Here is a 22,780-nt window from a genome sequence, read left to right as displayed (position 1 = left end):
GACCTTTGACAGAAACATGAAGATCCATACGGGAGCACCTAGAAGGGCAGTAAAACACAGCAGGTGTTGATGGTACCTACATTAGCAGGTCATCAAAACCCTAGCACATCTACCTGCATTTCTAGGGATGCCCATGGTGGGGGAAGAAGGGCAGTGAATAAAGCCTAAGGAGGCACAGGAGTGTGGAGGCTCCACAGCTTCTGGAGGGTAGAGAAAGGCACATCCACAGCCAGCACCAGCCGGAGACGGACAGAGGGAAGGTGGTTAGGAGTCAATAACCAGCACCTCTGGTCTTTTCACTGAGGGCAATGAGTGTGGACGTGGCCACCAGAGTCCATGCCTCTCCGAGATCTGATGCTGGGCAGAGCCCTTGGATACATCCCGGTGCTTGTGCAGGTGGGAACACGACCGAGATAAGTAATTTTTAAAGTAAAATCACCGTCCCCTGTGATGCAGTCCCTGGTTTAGCCTTGCTACCTTGGTGCTATGCCATTGCAGGAGCCTTTCCTGCAGCACATCCCTCATTTTGCGAAGCCTCCAAGGGGTGCACGTGAATCAGAGGCACAAAGCCTACCGTGACAGGCAGAGGGCATTCGCAGAGGCTCAGCCCTGATAAACCACGTGGAGAGCGGACACTGCTGTAAAGCATCCATAGGGACAAGCATTAGTTCTAAGCAAAAACTGCTTTCCACGGTGATAGCAAAGCGTATACGTTTTCTTAGTTTTGGCACAACAGAAAATAGTCCCCTCCATTTCCCGCTCTCCTGCAGAGAGGACAAATGCCGGAGGCGCAGCGGTGCCCATGTCAACAGGAGCGGAGGTACCGTACCTTGTATTTTGAAGATGACATCAGCTAGGACAGGTGTATTAAAGAACAGCCTGAGAGAAGTATTATACAGCCGTTTTATCTGGTGAGATCTGCAGTCCTTTACAGTGTTCAGCTGCAAAATAAATTATTAATGAAACACTGTCACGTATAGCCGCCCACAGAATAAAAGATTACAAGACATCATTTATATGGGGGAAACGAAACAACAGCCTTTTGCTTTCCACTTTATTTCTTTTGCTAATGCTACTCAGCCATGCCTCTCGCACGTGCAATCCTCTGCAATCATCTTTATTGTTTATTTTGCTATTTCCCACAGTGCAGCAGCCCCAAGGTGTCTCTGTCTCCTACACTCACACCCCAGTTCTCACCGTGATATTCTCTGACCTGTGACAAAACTCCCCCATCCAGCACCTCTGGGCAGGTTTCACTGCATCACGAATTTTCTGGGCTCCAGACCTGTTCATACATGCCCTGTTTGGAGCCAAGGCTACAAAGGGGCTCTGTGAGGAGCACTGATCGGACACACATCCACCCCCCGGCATGATGCCATATACAGATGCAAGGCACCCAGAGTTGTGTGTTTCTTGGTATTGCCCTGATATTGCCTCCACAGAGGCAGAGGGAGCTCACAGGCTGAAGCACAGGCTTCTCTGACGGTAATCTGGGCATGCTAGCGTCAAGACCCCCCAAAACCAATACTTCCAGTTAGTTTTCCAGTTTTGTTCTTCTTACTTTAAAAATGGCATCTAAAGCTACCAAAAGGAACAACATCAAAATCATACTGCTAGATTGTGTTAAGTGGAATTCAGATGAGGTTGAATTTATGGTTAAAATTTTATCATCTAGTTTATATAAATGATTTTTATCAAGAAAATCACAGTTCATTTCTAGTCCTCATGTCTTTGAAGAAAAACTTTTAAATGTGAAATAAAAGTATCCCCAAGACATAACAAAACCCCAGAAGAAACAGCAACTTATTATCTTAAAAGTTTTCAGGCCTTTCTAAGTCCAACCCTATGAATGCTTCAGCTGCGGATACTTAGGACTGGCAAGCCTACGGCTGAGCGACCAGAAGCTTAAAACAGCTAAGAAACTTTTTGATCTTTATATTATGCTATCTCAAGACCGTCTGAGATGTTTTCCCATTTACATTCACAGAAATACTTTGTGCAAGTTCTATAGTGTTGGGGAACGTATCAGCTCTATCAGCAAATGGTTGTTAAAACTAATTCTATATTGTAACTTTTTATGAACATAATAACGTGACATAAATTACATTTTACTGTGAAGTCATCTGCTGAATTAAATGTATTGAGCTATAGACAGATTTCCGCATCACACCACTTACAAGAGAAACCAACTCTCCCGATCTACTGCAGAAACACAAGTTTTGGCACGTATGCAGGAAAGCAAAGCTTTCCAGGGCAGCCTCTATTACATGAGAATTAGGAACACATAATTATATTGTTAGACAACATGCAAAGCTGTGAATATGAGTAAGCCTTTTAGGATACCTACTTGTGTGCTTTTTAGGGATTACAGTAATTCTGCACATTACACCAGCATCTCTGTGTTTCTACTTTGTACGTGCCTGTGAACAACCCAATGATAAAGTAATAAAAGCTGTGTAAGCCAAAGTGAGTTTAAAACAAAGACTGACAAGGAAACCTTGTCCACAAAAGCATTTCCCAAGAACTTAAGTAACTAATACTAACAGTTACCCCAAGAGAGTTAGATGTACCTTCCCTGGAGTTTTCAGGATACATTTAACTTTCTCAAGCACATGCTCAGTTTCTTCTGGATCCTTCAACTTCTTTTTTATATCCTCTTCCAATCGTTCCCACTGGAAAGCACCTGTCACAAGAGCAGGTAAAGTTGGATTATAAATCAACAAGGCGCAGGCCTTAGCAGGCAGAGAAAAGATGATATCAATGCCAAACGGATTCTGCAGAAACTATATTTTTTGCACATAAATCACCCAGATCTTTGTCCTTAGGAAGGGCAAGATGCAATTCTTGCACAATAAAACTTCCATGGTACTTTTACAAGAATGCAATGAGGTACAGACAGATCAGGACATCTCCCTTGCTTTCAAATTTGATTTCTGGATTCCTCCCAGTTCAGTCACTACATATTGCAGGTAGACATTCAGAAAAAAATCCTGAATGTTTCAATATTTATGGAAGTTCTTTAGCTTCTTCTCATATTGCTGGTTGCATTGCTTTGCAGGTGTCTGAACCAGAAAACTTCATGTGCAGTTATATTCTGAACACGGGTAGATAAAAACAGCACAAAGTTGGCAGTAGAATTTCTTTTTTTCTTGTTTTCAGAGTCAAACCCATGATATTCTCTTAGGTCTCTCGATAGCTTTTCTCAGAAAAACGAAAAGTGTTGACTGGCTTTAAAACAAACATAGTTTGTCCTTATACACTTTGCTGAAGTAAGTGTCAAAGACATGATGGGGCTTTTTGGTAACTTTCAGCTCTGATCCCCAGGGCCAGAGACAGGTAAAGCTCAGGGTAAAGCGCAAGTCAGCACAGCCCTGAAGGCACTCTGCTGCAGAAAACAGCACATACAGCATACGGCGTCTTTAGCTCTATCAGCTCCTATGTGTACCATATGGATGGTAAGTGTTTATAACCTATGGGGCATAATGTCATGGTCCTGAGAGGCTGAAAACGATGACACTGCCTCATGATCTGATCTCTTCTCAGCCCATGCCTTGAACATCTTTGAAAGACCTCGTCGTCTCTCAAAGCTACTAAACAGTGCAATGACTTTTGGCAATGCCCTTCGGGCTGGGAGCCGTGATTTATAGCAGAGTTTCATCTGCAACGGTACAAAGTTTCCCACCTCTTTGGTTGACATAAGCAAAAGTAAAGCTCATACACAGAAGACAGCAGACACGCTGATCTTTCACCTGCGGAAATTCCAGGTTTACTCCTCTACTCATGTCAACAATAAACAAAAAAATCAACCCATTCACACTGAAAAACTTCTGCATCTGTTCTTTAATTTTGACACTAGTTTGGAAAGAACTGAAAGGGATGTTTTCAATGTACAAACTCTAACTGAAAGCTGAAAGACTCTCCCTTGTGTCTTCACAAGACAGTGTTCATGTCTCAGCTACTAAGGCAGAAATCCTTTTCATATGTCAGGCAGGTAACAGTCTACAGAGACTGACTAAGCTTCTTTATGGATGCAGCTCTAACAATATAATTACTTAGGGCTTTTTTTTATTCCAGTTAAAATCAGAATGCATCATTAAAAAGCCTGCTAATTCTTTCAACAAATATAAAATATATATTCTTATGTACTGACATCTTGCAAAATATTTTATAAAGAATAAACAGGCATCAGGTACTTCCAGAAAAAAAGAAAATTCTCTTTCACCTGAGGATTCCTGAGCAACAGTTAAAAAGATAGAAAAATATCAGTGCCATTTTAATAGACAGCTGGGATTCGGTAGGTGAGGTCACTGCCTGTACTGAATCGGTAGCAAAACACATGCCATGTATCAGAGCAGTTATCAGTGCAACCAGTTATCAGTGTTCCAGCAGCACCATACCCAGAAGAGAAATTACTTGAGTTTTCTTAAGTAACCCTGCACTCTCGTCAGTGTGTTTAGAACATGCAACCATTTTAAATATTTTAAAAGCCTGAAATCTGAAACTGTCTCAAACCCTAGATTTTTTTGGCAAAGCTTTTGAATATTATTGACGTTAGGTCATGGACTTTGTTCAGTAAAATATTGCACTTAATTTATGTTCATTAGATCTGGAATGAATGACAGCTAATTTAATTTTCAATAAATCTAGGCAAAGGGCTTTTTTCATATGGACATTGTTCATAATAATCACAAAGGATTAAATAGATGTAGCAACACAGCAGAACATCGTCTCCCAACAGCAAAGGCATGTTCCTTAGGGTGACGCACGTACGCCTTCATGAGACGTTGGCTGTACGAGAAATGACTAGCCGGACCCGCTCCTGGGGGGTACCTGAATAAATGAAGCGGAGGATGTCTGGCAGACAAGAGCAGAAGACGGAGTCCTTCACCACCACCCTCACCGGTGGGACGCAGGGCGGGACGCCGCGGGGGGCCGGGGGGAAGGCAGCCCCCACCTCCACCGCGAAGAGGCTCTGCGCCGTCCGCACGATGGAGGCGTCGCGGATGTCGGCGGGGCTCTTCACCTTGAAAAGCAGCATGAAGAGGTGGCTGACGGAGCAGAGGATGATCTTGTGAGCCTCCACCACTGTGCTGAGGTCTTCAGGGTAAAACGCCACGTCCGCGCACTGGCAGCAGCAGAGCAGGTTATGCAGGTCTGCGTCGTAGTGCGAGGCTTCAGCCTTTAAGATCGGCATTTTTTCTGCGAAAGATAACGAGTCAGGCTGTAGAATTGAAGCAAGTATTAACCACAGGACAACTCTATTCCCCGAGACCTGATCAAATGAAGGGCAATTTTTGAAAGAGGTATCCGATAAGAAAATTTCTTATATGCCATTTGAATATGTTTAGTAAAATTCTCTAAAAATGGTAATACTTAGTATAGTAAAGTAAGAAATATAAGAAATACTTAGTTTAGTAAAATTGTCCATCCTTTTAAGAAACCTCTTTAGGCACTTATGTCTGAAGGAAACCTTGCCTGTGAATCCCAAACCTAAGGGATCTGACTGAATTTCTAGTACATGTGAGAAGAGACTACTACACATTTAGACGTAACTACTTGTCAGTAATTATTTCACTGAATAAATACATCAGATGCTCAGAAATCACGTACAGAAAATCACATGCAGGGGCGTAAACCTCTCCTTTGTTTTATTTGCTGCAAATTTGCTTGCTACTTGACAATACTGTAGAATAAGAAAGCATGATATAATTACTTTCTTTTCTAATTTGTCTCTAAAGCTTTTATGTAAAGCTTTTATTAATTCACGTTTGCATTATTTCAAGTGTACCTGAAAAGCACTCCTATTATTTTTGTCTAAAATAAATTAGAAGTCCATTGCAATGTTACATATTGCTATACAATTCTCCCCAAATTAATTAAACCATCACTAAAACATGATGCAACTAGAGCAACATAATCACAACAGCTGATGATAGACAGTACAGCTCACAGTAATTATAAAATGTTAATTGCGCAAAGAACACGACACACATAACAAACGATACTAGAGACCAGACATCATGAAGCACCTGGCTGTTCAAGCTGAGGTGGTTGAATTCGATGGCACTTCTCCGTCTTTTTCCTTTTCTTCATTTTTTCAGATGATTTCTGATTCAAACTTTGGATCATAAAATATTCCAGCTAAAACACGAAATGTATTTTTTAAAAATCCTAGTAATTTAAGAACAGCCTAGACATCAAACTAAGGAGAAGGAGCGGGTGCTGTATGCAGGACTGAGGCTACTGCCACTATGAACAGTCGTCCAGGTCACTGAGAAGGTCACCACAAAAATACGCTAAAAACTCAGGCAATTCAACAATCTTACCTGCCTCACTTTACAAGTACAACAGCCGTGAGAGTTAGAGAAATTAAAATAAAAAATATCACAATATTGTGGAATAATTCAGGTTGGAAGGGGAGGTCACCCACTCAGGGCATCTGCTCGAAGTAGGACTCGCCCTCAAAGCGGGATGGGGTTGTCAAGTGCTTTGTCCAGCTGGGTTTTGATTATCCCAGCAAGACAAAAGGACAGGAATAGGAGGGAAAAAATTATTGCAGTGTGTAGTATGGCTTTCATAAACCTTCCTAGAAGGTGGTTAAAACCAGAGCAATCTCAGTACTGCTAATTCAGCTAGCTTCATAGAATCACCGGATGGTTTGGGTTGGAAGGGACCTTTACAGACCATCTAGTCCAACCCCCTGCCATGGGCAGGGACATCTTGCACTAGAGCAGGTTGCTCAGAGCCCCGTCCAACCTGACCTTGAATGTGTCCAGGGATGGGGCATCTCCCACCTCTCTGGGCAACCTGGGCCAGTGTCTCACCACCCTCAGTGTAACAAATTTCTTCCTAATACCGAATCCAAATCTAGCAAAGTGGAACTCGCCCTCGGTGGGAGGGCTCGTGGTCTGCCTCTGCTCGCTCTCCGAAGCCCTGACATCAGCCACGCACCTCCCACGCGTGCCACCCTGCTTTCAACCCAGGGGTTCCTCACTCACCACTCCTCCAAAGTACTTCTGTATGTAGAAGTCATTAAGAGTGTGCAATTCAAGGTAAGTAGCTCCTAGTTCCTTGGCCAGTTGCACTCCTTCGGAGGTGGTGACACAGCTCCTCCTGTCCGAAGTGCACAGGGGGCAGGTGCAAGGCACTCCTGGGGTAAAAAGTCACACAAAAAAGCCATTTTTGTCAAACAATCCAGAATACTTAGCTTCCTAAATAATTGTAAAGATGTATTATTTGAAGAAGAACAAAAAGGGAAATGTAAACATAGTCATTTTATAGTAAGAAATCTATAATTAACTGCAAAAAAAATGAACTTCTTATTAATTAGTTCAAAATACTACCTGCTATACAAAAATCAGTTTACATTACATTAGCATTATTTTACATTCAGTTTTGTTAAGGTGGAAAAGTCAAGCAGGACTTCCATAAGTCAGGTTTGGCTTAGGGCCGTGGTATCCTTATATGCACAGGTGTTGTACTGGCCTGCAGGTGTTACTATTCATTAATGTCACCCTTAAACTTGTTTAATTATTGTGGCCTGTCCATGCAGGAAGCATGTACAGTAACGGAAGGGAAAAATTTCCACTGCAGTCCCAGCTGTTACAGGCATGTACATACTGTGGAACATGATTTAATTACACATATTTTACACGGGGTTTTTTTAAGCCAAAATAGGTATTTTTGAAGCTTATGCCGCTTAACTGATATAAAACTGCTAGCCACCCTGGCTCAACTTCACTTAATGCCGGCCACAGATGTGCTTTCAAATGTGCCATGCATGCTCTACATTCATTTTCTCTGCTTAGACCTATGGATAACATGTAATAACAGCTTTTTAAAATTTATTTTGGCAGCACCATTTGCTGCTACAGAGGATTAAGATCTTAGCAATTTGTATGAGCAAACTGCTGTGTTCACACATACCTCCTAGAAACAAAAGGGCTCTGTGCCTGCACAGCAGTCTGCTCCAGCAGGTCCCGAGGCGGAACTGTGGCTGGAGAACCTGACTTCTCCCACAGTCACATTATTTAGGGAGAAAGACAGAAAAAAAAAAGGCGGAAAGGCAAAATGCCAATAGTGGAGTCACTCAGATTGGTGGTATCGTGTGCTTAAATACAAAGTGCAAGACAAGGTGCTGGGGAAGACAAACATTAGTTTAGCAAGACCTTGCCTTTAGAATGGCAGATTTGTTACCCCTGTATAAATCAGAACATAAAAACATTTGATCATTATCAGTGAATTACTAAAGGGAAGAAAATAAAGATTTAATTGTTATAGAGTTTTTTAACAGTCCTTTCTCAGTCACTGAGCAAAAAGATATATAAGTAGACCCTGGCAAAACTGAGCATTATGTCCATAGAAGACACACTTCATATAGCTTACTATTTCTTTATACATTACAAAATAAACATGTACATCTACATCCATCATGTCCCTTACTCATAGCAGGAGGGATGCTCAGAAACACTTGTTTTAGTCAAACATGTAAAGTAAGAGACAACTTGCAGGCTCAAGCTTTGCATTCATTGCTTTAGAAAAAAAAAAATTAAAAATCAGGCCCCACGACTAAGAAGACCATATGAAAATCAATGAAAGACACAATGCAAAACATTTGGAAATACAGAATAGAATTTGTATGTTTGTTCTATCGGTATCTGTGGTATTCTTTCTGAACTTTATTTCCTTGATGTAAACAGACAGAAGTTACTAACGTCTACCCAAACTGTGAACATGTTCTCACCAGCATTGCCCTCGCTGGCCGCTGGACACTTTGTAAGTCCGTGTAGTCCTTCCACAGCCGAGCAACTTTGATTTTCATATTGATTAGACAGCAACAACAACCAACTTTGTGCTAGCTAAATTTTCAGTGTAAAATCAATGTGCATCGTTCTCATAGCAGACTACTGATCAGCTTGGACAGGGCATTGTGCAAACATATAAGCTATACCATAGCTATACCATAGCTACTCTGCCATGACAGGTCAGCTCTGTTGACGCGGCAGCATGTGGCACTTCGTGGTACCCAAAGGGCTGATATGTCTGTTCATCTGATGACATCCTAGAGAATTTTGAGGCTTTTCCCACCCCCTCTCCAGTGGTTGCAAGCTGATAGACTTGGTTTTAACCTCATACACTAGTGATATTTTATACCAGAGACATGACCAGAGAGAACTCATAACCATAGGGCTCATCTCATACACTCGAATATACGCTGCTTAGTCCAAAGCAGTAGATTTAATTCCCATGTGCGATGGCTCCACAAGAAGAGTCGTTGCAGAGGTCAAAGCAGGATAGGATGCCTTTCATCGCCAGGGTTAATTAAGCATAATGTTCTTGCCAAGACACCAGTCTACAGAACCATAATACGTGCACATATTACTGTCATCCTGACAGACCAATTGTTTCTGTTAACAACTTGGAAAAACAATCAGCTTCTACTGAAATTACAGTGTCTCTAACTTCCAAGCGAGATTTTAACTATTACTACAGAAGACTGGATACATACCAGTTTTTCTTGCACCAATAGCAGAAATTATTACTGGAACCGAACAGTGGTTTAATGCTTTTTTAATCATTGGGATGTAACTGTCCTTTAGTTCTTGAAATGAAGTCTTGTCATTGACAGAGTATTTAATCACAATAATATCAGCTCCTCCAATGAGACTGCGAGAGGTGTACCAGTCACTGTCAAAAATATCCTAAACAGAAGAAACAGTGATCAAGAATTTCCTGCCTATAAAGGAAAAGGTAAACTATTCAACAGTTTTAATGCAAAACCTTACAAAAGTATTTTTAACTGATAATCTCTTATTTGAAGATGTGAAACAAAGAGCAGAATTCATGCTTTGTAATTTCCTTGTTTGGAGAACAAGTTGTTCATTATAATAAACAATAAATCTCTTTTATGAATTCAGGAATTCTTCAGGAAGAAGAAAAAAAGGCGTTTATCTAGGAATCTGCTTTGCAGGAAGAAACTCTACTGGTTTAATTACTCAACTTTAAAATGTTTTTATTAAGGAAATAAAAGCAGTTTCAGTGGTAGAGGTTTGCAGCAATTCATACAAAACCATTATTTATCACAACATTTTAGGGAAAGGGTTACACAGAACTATGATATGTACCCATGAACCTTTAAATGCAAGTTTCATCAGTTGGTTGTGATTTTTATCTGCTTCACAAGAGCTTCCATGTAGCTTTAACAAGTGTTAATGTCTTCAGGACAAGGACTTTAATCACATAACTAAACTTTCTTTTTTTGACTTCACATTCAGTTTGTCATTGTTCTGCACTTTAAGTGTAAGACTTGCACTCTGAAATTATTTTGTATCCTGTTAATTTACAACTGTGCTGTAACCACATGTAATATACAGCTATTACTTGTATATTTGTCATGAGAACTATAATTTCACAATTTCTGCTTTACCTAAAGGTAGCTCATAAAGACCAATGAAAGCCACGGCTTTGCACATATGCTCAATTGAAAATTCTTGACAGAAATCTGGAACTGGCCCAGAGAGCTGAAAATCAACTCAAAACCCTAAAATACTACAACCTCTTGGAACAGAGAGACATTATTGCGGCCTTTCAATACTTAAAGAGGGCTTGTAAGAAAGATGGAGATAGACTTTTTACCAGAGCCTGTAGTGACAGGACAAGGGCCAACGGATTTAAACTGAAAAAGGGCAGATTTAGATTGGATATAAGGAAGAATTATTTTTTTTGTGAGGGTGGTGAGACACTGGAACAGATTGTCCAGAGAAGTTGTGGATGCCCCCTCCCTGGAAGTGTTCAAGGTCAGGTTGGACAGGGTTTTGAGCAACCTGATTTAATGAAAGATGTCCCTGCCCGTGGCAGGTGTGGGACTATATGGTCTTTGAAGGTCCCTTCCAACCCAAACCATTCTATGATTCTGTAACAGCCCTGTACAACATGAAGCAAAGCTAGAAGATCTTGGGATCTTGGGGAAAAAAAAATGGAAACAAGCAATGATGAAATAAAGAAGCTGTGGAAGAGAGGAGTAAGTGAGCACAGAAGAAATGACAAAAGGGACCCAAAGTTTGGGTTGGGGATGGTCAATGCGATTTTTGAAGAACAGGGCACAGAAGTATGAGCATTACAGATGGAAACCAGAGAAATACACAAAAGATTATTAATATCAACAAGTGGCTTGCATTGTCAATATAATTATTTTTGATCACTTCAAAAGAATCATTGTTTCAAATCTGTGGAGAAGTAGCTGCAATGCTCTTAAGTACAAGAGGTAGCATGAACTTGACGGAAATGTATCAGTTGGCCAACATTTGCCTAGACTGTCAGTGCCCACTGTACCCAATTCAGGTCTTATCTTTACAGGGAAATAAGTCAGGAAACAAACTTAAAGTATAACAGGTATTCCCATTAATTTCTTTAATAGTTGTTTTTGTTCTGTAATAAGAAAACCACAGAAAATTAAAAAATTATCAAGAATAGCTATTCAATGATACACCATGTTCACAAGAGCTTTAAAAGCACTGCTCTTGGTATTTGTTTTTTCAGTTGGCTCAGTTAGAGACTATTATAATCCCAGGCTAAGGAAAATCCCCAGCAGCATTTAACAGACTCATTTAAGCTGTGCTAAGAATATAAAGTTAACACATAAACACAAGTTTAGCACCCGTAGCAGTAAGACTACCAGCTACAGTGCTTTGAGACAGCCAGTGAGACGGGCATTTGCAGAACCTGATCACGCAGTCAGGCAAAACTTGAGAATTTTCAAGGGACAGGCTTAATATGTTTTAGCTGATGAAGATCTCAACAGAGAATTTTTAGTAGGGTTGTATACATTCAACACAACAAAGGCTTAAGAGAAAAATACAATACAAACCAAAAAATAATATAGAATATTTAGTTGTTCTATGCTGGCAGACAGAAAGTATGCCTGTTCTTTTGCAGTTTCCTTCTAGCTGCCTGTCTTCAACCTCTGCCCAGGTTTGCACATGCCCATCTCTATGAGCTCGGTGATAACCAGCAGTATCACCACTGAGGTCTAGAGCACAGGTACACAAATACATAAGGACTCTCCCATGACTTTAAGTATTATAATAAAAAATATTTATGGAAACTTCTTACAGAATGTAATATGTATTTTTTATATATTATGATATGTTTGTATACGGTTTGTAGCTCCCTCCATTTTACAACGGAGCTGAATGCCTAATGCATTATGACCCCATTGCATGTTACAAAGAAGAAAGACTTTGGGAAGATTTTGGTGAATACGAACACAGCCGTGCCCAACGAAAGAACCAACTCCGACCCTTGCCCTTAGCTTCAGTGTAAACCTAGTCCTAATGTACAGCACAAGACAGATACTAACGTGCACCCAGCTGTGGCTCCGTCCTGACACCCGTCCCACCAGCAGCAGAGGACAGGACACCAGGTGTCTGATACACACCCAGACGTGCACTCTGCTCCGGCCCCAGCCCTCGTCCTGGCTCTCCAAGGAGAGCATTGTCCAGTAAAACACTGTCCTGGAAGACTCTCCGTGCCCTAACCCCAACCAGTGGCAGCTCTAATGCTCTTCTCGTTGATGGGACTCTCCACAGAGTACATCGAAGTAGACCTGTGTTTGTTTGCACGTGTGTGCTCATGCATATAACACAACAGCAGCTTAAGAGGTCAATATCATATAGCAAAAAAACACACAGATTTTTTTTTCTAATGAAAATAATACAATAATAAAAGTAGTTGTATTTTGGAAAACAAAACAACAGCAAAAAAAATACGGCCATCACCTTGTATGATTCCCCTACCCTTTTTGTACTTAGCCCAACTTGCCATAGTTCTGTCTCTGCAGGTGTGGGGAAACCTAGCAAAATCCTTACTGAAAACAGCCACACAGGTGTGCAAATACGCCTCTTTGTTTAACTATCAGAGGAAAGAAATCCTATGGAGACGTGGTGCAGGCTGTAACAGCTTCCCAGGTGTGCGCGGCTGCACGTTGCAGCAGGTTCGTGGGGGTCTGTGCTTTCTGCCACTGCCCTGTGCCACCACTGTGTGTCTCTGTTAATCCTGTCAAGAAGGATTTTACCAAAGCTTATGAAGTTCTGGTGGGAAGAGCCAGCCAGGGGTATTTGCTGCTGCACTTTCCCAAGGCAAGAGCCAGCCAGGGGTACATCAAGAAGTGAAAAACGCAGAATGAGACAACAAATGTCTCATGACACCGGATTTCTGCTACTGTTCCGTAGTTTCCTTAGGGCCTCAAATATTTGATTTAACACCCCCGAAAGCCCATTCTTGAAGATGGATGTTATGCTTAAAAACAGAGAGCAGAAAGACATGTTCCCAGAGGTCTTGTTGCAATTATTTTAATTTAGTATCAGCGTAGCATAGCCTGCTCGGTGCTGGGAGAATCTTCCAAAACGTCTCTGACAACGAAGGGTTATTTGCCCAAGGTATCACTGAGACAGAGCATCTGTCTCTGAGCCAGGTTAAGCTCGTTAAATTGATTATCACTCTTAGGGAACCTTTCATGCAAAAATGGCAGAGGGAATTTCTTCAGATGACGAACAACAGTTCAGATTCAGGAATAACCTTAATTCCAGGCTCCGGCTATGAAATTTATGTAGCAGCTATTCCTCATCATGCATCCTGCTCTTGGCATAGTCCATTTCCCAAGACAGCCATTGACAAAAGGAAAAAGTAACTGCATAGCTAAGGTTATTATAATACGACCTTATTAATTATAATTATACTCCTGTTGCTATTCCTCTCAGGACTTATTAGAAAAAAACTTCATTCTTTCCTTGCGTGTCTCCATTACACACGTCTCATAATATATTCCTGCCACTAGTAAATCATACTTCTCAAGAATTAATGTTGAAAATAAAGCCTTCAGAGGCAATGAAGATGCGATTTTCCTACACAGTCACATGACCCCTCAAGAGGACAATACTTGCTTTGTTAAAAATAGTTTATGAATGCCTTTATGGAATGGCAGTGAAATCCACTGTGCCCTGCAATGCCCACACGCTTTCTAAAAGCTGCTGCTAAATGTCCCCGTGTCCACCTAGCCCAGTCCTTGGTCTGGGGCAGCAGCAATCGCAAACGCTCTCTGGGGGGCAAGGGAGCCTGGCCACCCCCGAGGACCGTTCCCCTGGGATTTCTCCGGGATCCAAGAGAGCTGCACTGGGAATGTTGGAAAGTTCATCTCTCTTTAGGATCCACTTACAGACCCATTTTCCATTAACAGAGCCTTCTTTCCAGGATGCTTTCCACACCGCATACCAGAGCTTTCCCCATTTTTTCAAGGTTTCTCTGCAGGTTCTAATCAGTCAGGTCCGCAGCAGAACAAATTTTGCGGGTGTACTCTCCATAATTTACTAGTGCCCTGAACTACTCAGCTAAGTAACCTGCAGCACAGAAGGAAGTGTCTTCTTCAGAAATCAAGGGAATTCAGACCACAACCCTGTAATGCCACTTTTGTTTTTCACTTGAGCCTTTCCAAAACAGCTTTAACTGGTTGAGCTGACCCCCACACCCCAAATAATGAAGGCTAGCATTGTCCTGTGTTGTCCTTTCATAAAGTAGTTTAATAATATTTGTAAAAAGCAAAAATAAAGAACACAGTAGGGAAAATAATTTACCAGGATATGATCACTTGTTGTAAACTGCCAACTTCAGACAGCCGAGCTTAAAAATGAGAAAGGATGACATACTAAAAAATGAAAAGTTGAAGCTTTTGTTTTGTACTGAAGCAGTAATTTGACTTGATTTCTAAAAATAATAAATAAAATTAAAAAGTGGATCAGGTTTATTTACCTTCAGACATGTCAAGGGCCAGCCATCCTAGCCAGCACAAGGAGCACAAGGATGCTGATGCAGGGAAAAAGCCAGATACTACACCATGCATGACACCATGGACATAAGAAAGCTCACAGGGCTGGAGGAACTACTGCTGTTGGTGCAGGAAAGAAAGCAGACAGAAAAACATGAAAAGACTCAGGGAAAGAGATTGTTGAAAGGGAGAATTTAAAAAAGAAATTCACAGAAGGCCGTTTCAAAATCGTGGTTAATATATTTGAGCGCTAGTGAGTCCCATGGAGGTCTGCAGCTCTGTGCGAGCCTCTGAGCAGGTACAAACACAGCGCAGCATCCATCCCTCTGCAAGTGCCGAACCCAGCACAAGGCACTCTCCAAAACCCAGCTGCTTTATTTTCTCCTTTTGTAACATTTCTGCTACCGGGAACGTGGTGATGTCAGTGATTCTCTAGAAAGAGGGCAGTTTTTGTAAACTAGGGGAAAACAAAAAATTTCTGGAGGTATTGTTCCCTGGGGGAAAAAAAAAACCACACAACCAAAAAACCCCCTACCCCCCTGCCCCCAAACCACCAAAACCAACCAAGCTCACAGAGGAAAAAAATTTAAAAGGACAGCAAGACTCCCAGCCCAGGACCAAAACACTCCCGTATCCTTACAGTACTGCTCCAAACGAGAGCAAAGAACAAGAGAGGTAATGCAGGCAGGGGACACTCACGGTGAAGTTTTCATTCTGCCATATCTTTTCCAGCATCATATTTAAATGAATCAAAATATGAATTATAGCTCCTATGCTATGCTTCATTCTGAAGTTGAGGAAGATTCGCTTGCCATCAGATATTATGAATTTTGCTTGCACTTTTTCTGCAGTTTTTACTTGTACATATGCAGAAGCATAACAAAACTCAGTATGAAGTGGCTGAAGTTGCAAACTACATGCAAGTCAATAAAATGGCAAGTCAGTCCCCAAGACTGTCAAATCTGATATAAAGTGCTAAATAAAGCAACCTTTTCCAACACAAGTCTTAAAATTCATCTTGCAAATTACTCCTTGTAAGTTACTCACTCCCATACTGAGGTTTCAACCCTCCCAAATGAGAAAAACTGGGACACGGTAGTTCAACATGCTTTATGAGAGCAGAACTTAAGCACGCATTAACAACTGATCAGCTGTTAAAATCACAACATTCAGCATGGATGTTAGCACACATACACATTTTCCCTAGTTCTTTATATCTCCTCTCATCCTGGGTCTGCATTTTTTATCAAAATGTTTTCCAGCCACATGAATCACAAGGATGTTGGCCCACTTATGTATCTGTCCCCTGCATGTGGGAGATATCAGCATGCAGCTTTGCAAATGTAACGCACGACACAGTGGGCCATAGTGATATACCCAGTGATTGACACACCGTTTTGGAAACAGTGTCACTTTGCCCCCAGATTCTGAAAAGTTTGCTCCACCACTATCTTTACAACGCCATGTCATCTGCGTTCATGATAACATCCTCCCCAAAGTCAGCACTTCCATCCTGCACTCTGCAGCTGCCACAGAGCTTCTCATAACATGCTGCTGCTGTTTTGCATGTGGGCAAACATGAATTTATCCTTATAATCTTCTAAGCCAAGCAATATCAAAGAATATAGTACCCGCACAGGAGGTTAAAATATTTATGGAGCCGCTGTGTGAAAACAGCAGTCCCACGGCAGGTTGGAAACACTGTTCTCCCATGTCTGTCTGTAACATTTGATGGGCATCACCTTGGGTAATCATGCCTGAGAAGCCGTGCCTTCCTATCTCTCCAGTTTGGCAGCCACCTTCAGTAACCCTCAGCTTATAAAAATACCGTGCTTTCACAGCAGGGCTGCTGCTGTTTCACCAGCCACATGCCCAGCAGGATGATGACACCATGGTCGAGAAACTTCCACGTTTCTCCAACCCATCAGTGCATGAGCACTTCAGCAGCTGCTGAAAAACCTTGCCGCAGCCCTTTCAAAGAGACATATAGTACCCAGTAAGATGCTCAATATCATCATATCACCAGGAAGAGTTCAACCGAAGACACTTGAGCTGTTGAACCCTCCTGCAGGCTCAAGAGGGTTGAGTAGTGTCCTGGGCTGACAAAAGAACTGCAGCAGCATACTGAAACACAAGCAAAGGCACCCTGCACCACAACCTATCTCACAAAAGAACCCTCCCACGCACTGGAGAGCGCTACTTGGTAAACTTGCATCCATGCTGCTTTTCCAGACTGATAGCTGTAGAGCACCAAGGGCAGCTTGCCACGCGTGAGTTTGAAGACTCACAGCTATCAGCGTACTCAGTTGCCAAGTCTATGTCTAGGACTGGCTTGCCTTAATCATATGGATTTAATCTAGATCAGATACAAATCTCAGGTGAAATGCAAATCGGCCGTGACGTTACGCTCAGACGATAGAGATGGAAATAATGCAAGGCCCACCATACCACCACCTCTATGCTTCAGTAACATGCAACAAGAATCCTTTTCCACAAAGAACATGACATATTAACAACAACCGTGCTTGAGGGCCCGTCAGTCAACATTTCGAATTGTCATGTACCATTTCCCCAGGCTACCAGAGGAATAGTCCTGAAAGGACCACCGTGACGTAGCAAACCTCAAGCATCCAGGCTATGGAAAACAATCCTCTTCTGCCTAACCCTAGCTTTGCTCAGAACAAATAACCTCCTGCAGAGTCCAGTCCAGCTCTCTGAGATGCCTTCTACTAAGCAAAAAAAGCCAATTGTTCCTCATCATTCCCAGTAATAAATCTCCCACCTCCTTTATCTGAGAAAGGAAAAAACAACAGGTCTGAGAAACATAATGCTGCAGACAATAACAAGCTAGCTTTTCAAGGGCAAAAATGATAAGGTCTCCAGAACTGAAGAACCTTGTTTGGTAGAAGAACAAATGCAAATAACACGGCATAAAAACACATGAACTGCATCTCCAATCTAGGTCCTTTCTTCTGCCCTTCTCCTGCCCACCCCCCCCAACCTCCAATCCTCTGAAACACCCTTTGAAGTCCTACAGAGTTAATTTATATTCAGGAGCTTTTACTCATTGCTGTGCTCAAATGACTCCAGCAAACTGCACGTGCAGGTCACATGCGGCTTCAAAGATTAAAAACAGGATCCCCCCGTCCATCTGAACCGGTGTTTGTAAGTGCGGCTGACAAAAAACCATGAGAAATAGAGAACAGAAGGACAGCTAAACTGCATCATTCCATTTTAAGATTACAAACTTCTGACCATGTATTTCTGGAACTGTCAGGATTCCTGCAGATTCTCAAGAAACTTTCCCTTACGGGACTGCAAAAATCAATCTAAGCATAGAATTATGGAGCTGAAACTGATTATTGTTTTAATTTCTAAAAGCTGCTAAGCTGAATTTTTTTTAAGCTACTAAGTAGTCATTAAATATATTTTAATTTAGATTATCAGTATCATTTCTTACATAAATCATTGATCTGCTCATACTCATAAGTAAGTTAGCTCACTTACTAACAAAAGTGCTGACAACCTGGAACAGTGCCAAAATCCTATTTATTTACCTTCAAATAAAGGAAATAATGTCAAGATGTGTTTATTCATTATAACAGAAGTAAAATGACTGCATATACTGTATTTTGCAAGATATCATAATCTGACATTTTTCAAAGCTGGAAAACTGACTACCTTTTCATTTTTACAGAAAAAAAAAAAGTTTTGTTTTATTGTTGGTAAATATTTGGAGAGAGTGCTTATGATGCAGTGTCACAGAAAAGGGGTTCTTGTTTACCTCAGGATTATCTTCAGCAAAGTTTTCACTCAATAGCACAGTTGAAAATATCACCTTCCTACAGAGGAGGTGGGCAGCAGCTTGTTAATGAGAAACTTTCTGTAGCAGCTTTGAGACTGTGCAGCATTTGCCTGGTTACATTTTATATGCTTTCAGCATTTACAGTAATTAAAATGTGAATAAAATCCCACGAGAATGAAAATAATTTAAAATTAGGATATATTTTCATTTGATTAAAACAGCTTACACTGTTAAGTGCGGTTAAAAAGACTGAGACCGATCTCTTACCCAGACAGGACAGTCGCGTACCACCAGTCTGACATTTCCAAACACACAGGCTTGATATTCGGTAAAAACTGGGTTTCCAGCGTGACTGGCAGACAAGCTGCTGTCGATCTGGGAAATGAGAGCACTTCTCCCGAGATAGCTCCAGATCAGGCTCGGCTGCTGACTGTCCTCAGAAAACCCATCTCTTTCACTCCCAAAGGCTACAATATTAACTGACCTAAAATAAAAATAATAAAGACAAATCTGTGTTAACAAAGACGAAGGGTAGGGAGAAAAGAAAAAGAAAAAAATCCCCTTAAATCAAAACTAACATATTAATCCTTCTGAATCCTCTTCCCTCCCTAGATTTTAACACCCCCTGTAATCAACAGCAAAACACATACATGATCTCAAATCCAACAGCAGGATGAGAGCAAAGCGGAAAAGAAACCTAGAAAGCTGCTTGCATTACAAATCCCCAGCTGACTTGGCTTTTTATTTGTTGGTGTCCACGCTCAGCCTCGCTGCTGCGACCTCCGGGGCTCCTACCGCATTCCCTCGCCTGCGGCCAGCCTGGCTAAGTTGGTGCCGGCTGCTCCGAGCGATGGACTGCAGCCACACGCCAGAGCAGCAGCAGCAGCAGTGGCAGCAGCAGCAGCAGCAGCAGCAGTGGCAGCAGTAGCAGCAGTGGCAGCCGTAGCAGCAGTGGCAGCAGCGGCAGCAGTGGCAGCAGTGGCAGCAGTGGCAGCAGCAGCAGCAGCCCAGGCACTGGTGGCTGCGTTACTCGGCGGCTGTAGGTGAACTCGAGGCGTAAGGGGAGCGGCCGGCCTCTCGGTCACGGCCATCGCATCCTGACGTCAGTCAGCAGGAGCACAGCTCACGCAATGGGCAGAGCGAGCTGACGTTTCTGCAGAGCCAACACGGTGCGTCCAGGTCAGCAAAGGCAGACAAAGGAGCTGGAGCAGAGCAGCGTCCCACCCTGCGCGGGGGCACTTGCGGGACACGCTTCTGCTGCCGCCCTGCAGGAAGAGGACCAAGGTCACGACACCAAGGGACAGTCACAGCTGACGGAGAGCAGTGGACCAAATCCTCTGTTAAAGCATTTTTTCTTTTAGCTAAATAGTATCTATTTTTTCTACACTAGAAAAAATATATAGCTACTTCTATATAGATACTATAGATAATGGTATCTATAGATACTAAAATAGTATCTATTTTTTCAATATTTAGGCTGATAATTTCTTAAATGCCCATGTAGATTCCTTAGCGTTCATGTGCTGTTTAAAGCACTGTTTTCAAAAGGGACGATCTCTGATTATAATAAAATAAACACAAATACCTGGAACAAAGTCCATTCTAAAATGGCACGTTATCTGTTAGATACCACTATACACATTAGAGTAAAAAACCAGAGTAGAGATATTTTAGGCACATTTCATGATAAACAAACACCCTCTATTATGTGAACACATGCTGCTGTTAATCCCACGGGCAAGAACTCATTCAGCATGGGTCTTGATACGATTATCCACAGAATGATTAACAGACCTTTGTCTGCAACAGCCCATACTCTGAGAAATGTACTGTTCCACTACTGGCAAATGCGGGAGATGACAACTGATGTCACTGCCACAGCTTTATACCAACTTTGTATTTATTGGCCAGGCCATTTTTAAAAATCATAAGCGTTACTATCTGTTGTATGCTGATGAAGTCAAGTATTACTTTTTATATTTTTATTATAAATTCTACGGGGCCTAGTGAAAAAAAAAAGAAAAACAAACATGAAACAAACAAACACAACAGAAAATTTACCAACATTTTTGTTTCCCCATGTTTTATCACATTCCAGTTTCTTCTGCTCTTCAATCTCGCTTTGCTTAGAAAAGTAAAAGACAAATGACACGTGGGGGTTTGGGTTTGTTCCCCCCCCCCCAGGTTTGAATCCAGGTTTCTTAGGAGAGTTTAAAAAATGTAGGCAATCAAAGGAAGCCACTGTTTTTTCCCCCAGATGATCCTCAGACTGTGATGTATTGTCCTCCACATCCAAATCCTCGGTGGTGTCCAGACACTGCGTATATGAAGTTCATTTCATGAGAGCCAACATACTCAGACACATCACACTCTTTCCACCATGTCTATTAATGTGCTTTTTAAAGGGCACTGAATATCCCTTGGAACCCTTGAATTTGAACTTGTAGTGGTCTAGATGTTGCAAATGAGGAAACCTTTGAGAGAAAAGCTTTTTACAACACTAGTGAACAAAAACTAGTGTAGCTAAATACATACATATGCACACACATATCTACACAGAAATATGTATAGATACACTTATACATATATACATGACACACATTTTTATATATGTATATACACACACACACAGGCACGCACACACATAGAGAGCTGTAACACCATGAAAAACTGGGCTGGTAGATAAGGCAGCCCTAGTGAGAAGTGACCCAATTAACCCAAACTCCAATTAGCATAGCTTAGTCATTGCTACGGACCTAGCCCTGCCCAAGGGTGCGAAGGGCAGGGGTACGAACAGAGATGGAAGGTCGCAGAAAACACTTGTTTTCCTCTCACTCCTTCCTTGAACCACCTGGGAAAATAATTAGGACTGCAAGAAGCATTAATTCTGGCAAATTATGCAGATGGCGGATGTGGGATTCATCTCACCTGATGAACAACACTTAAAGCTTACAGCACTAAATTACTGTTTTAGTAACACTTCAGTAATCAGAATATTTAAAACAGCATTTAAAAAGCAAGCATTAAAACTGGATGAAAATGCTGTCTGTTCTTCGCTGAAAGTAGATCCATAGCCCCATTTTTGTCCGCATTGCTGAGGAGCTGTGTAATACATTTCAAACAAACAAACAAAAAGCAGAAAGGGAAACGAGTTCAGTTTTGCAGGGCCATAAACATCACGAACGGAGAAGCTGCCTGGCGCTGCTACCTCAGATGCATTCTGCACGTTACGTGGGCACTGCAAGGGAAAGCCATAAAAGATTGTTTAACTGAGAGAAGAGGATTATAGAGGATTGCTTGACTGTTCCCTGTTTGGCAATCTGGAAGCTGAATATCCTATGATCAGCAAACACTTCAGCCAGCAGGCATTTGCCGTTGCTGCTGACATACAAAGACAAAACTGCAGAAAAGGGAGTCTTTGACAGGGTTCAGAAAAGAATGGCATATTTGGTCTGGTGCATTTTACACTGGAATGTTATTATTTTGTTTCAAATTATTTCTGTTGAAGCTTTCCAGTGACTATCTCAGATAAAGCAATGAAAACAAATATGCAGTCTTTGCTGACAAAAGGGTAATGATATTTTCCATGGCAAGGAGATAACTGCTGCCAAGTCAAGGAGGAGGATTTTTTCCTTGTGGAAGCTGTAGCCTTACTTGCACTGATTCACATATGACTAACTGGCCCATATTTTCAGGGCAGTGAGGGGATTTAATGCACTTGGATTCAAAGTTGTTGCCAAGCCCACCCGTCAGCTGAGCCTGCACGCTGCACAGAGCTGCTGCTGCTGTTATGAGCAGCTTTAGGTGCACGGGAAACTGCACTGGTCTAGGAGACGTAAATTTCCAGGGTTTTTTTAAAGGTAGAAGGTGACTCCAGATAACAGGAATACGTTCTGGTGAACAGAGGTGTTTCCTCCTAATGTTGCAAAATATAACCTGTGATAGGCTTGACTTTATGGGTGCTCATCCACACTACAGAGATTGCTGCTGCAAGATCTGCCAGCCGAGACCTCCTGCATGGGCAAAGCATGAGCAAACAAAAGGAGTTTTTCTGTTGTTCTAGCCATCTGCCACACTCAAACCAACAAAAGCTGCCTGTGGGTGGGAAAGCGAGGAACGAATGGCAGGACAGAGTTAAGGACCACTAATATTTTTCA

The 22,780-nt window shown here is 41.8% G+C and overlaps 1 protein-coding gene across 1 annotated transcript in view; it reads right to left on the bottom strand.

The window, feature by feature from the left end:
- The window catches only part of RHOBTB3 (Rho related BTB domain containing 3), a 30,847-nt gene extending 11,187 nt beyond the window's left edge, over nt 1–19,660 (bottom strand). Inside the window, exons 1-8 of the mRNA XM_072860801.1 lie at nt 19,274–19,660; nt 18,891–19,107; nt 9,509–9,701; nt 6,999–7,150; nt 6,030–6,141; nt 4,831–5,199; nt 2,571–2,683; nt 830–941 (exon numbers count right to left, since the gene is read on the bottom strand). Of these exons, the coding sequence (XP_072716902.1) occupies nt 830–941; nt 2,571–2,683; nt 4,831–5,199; nt 6,030–6,141; nt 6,999–7,150; nt 9,509–9,701; nt 18,891–19,107; nt 19,274–19,275 (1,270 nt within the window). The 5' untranslated portion in view covers nt 19,276–19,660. The remainder of the gene's footprint in view (nt 1–829; nt 942–2,570; nt 2,684–4,830; nt 5,200–6,029; nt 6,142–6,998; nt 7,151–9,508; nt 9,702–18,890; nt 19,108–19,273) is intronic.
- Nucleotides 19,661–22,780: the final 3,120 nt, after the last annotated feature.

The sequence above is a fragment of the Ciconia boyciana genome, chromosome 4, assembly GCF_034638445.1.
Source record: "Ciconia boyciana chromosome 4, ASM3463844v1, whole genome shotgun sequence".
Lineage (NCBI taxonomy): Eukaryota > Metazoa > Chordata > Aves > Ciconiiformes > Ciconiidae > Ciconia > Ciconia boyciana.
This window is presented reverse-complemented; position numbering and strand designations above follow the sequence as displayed.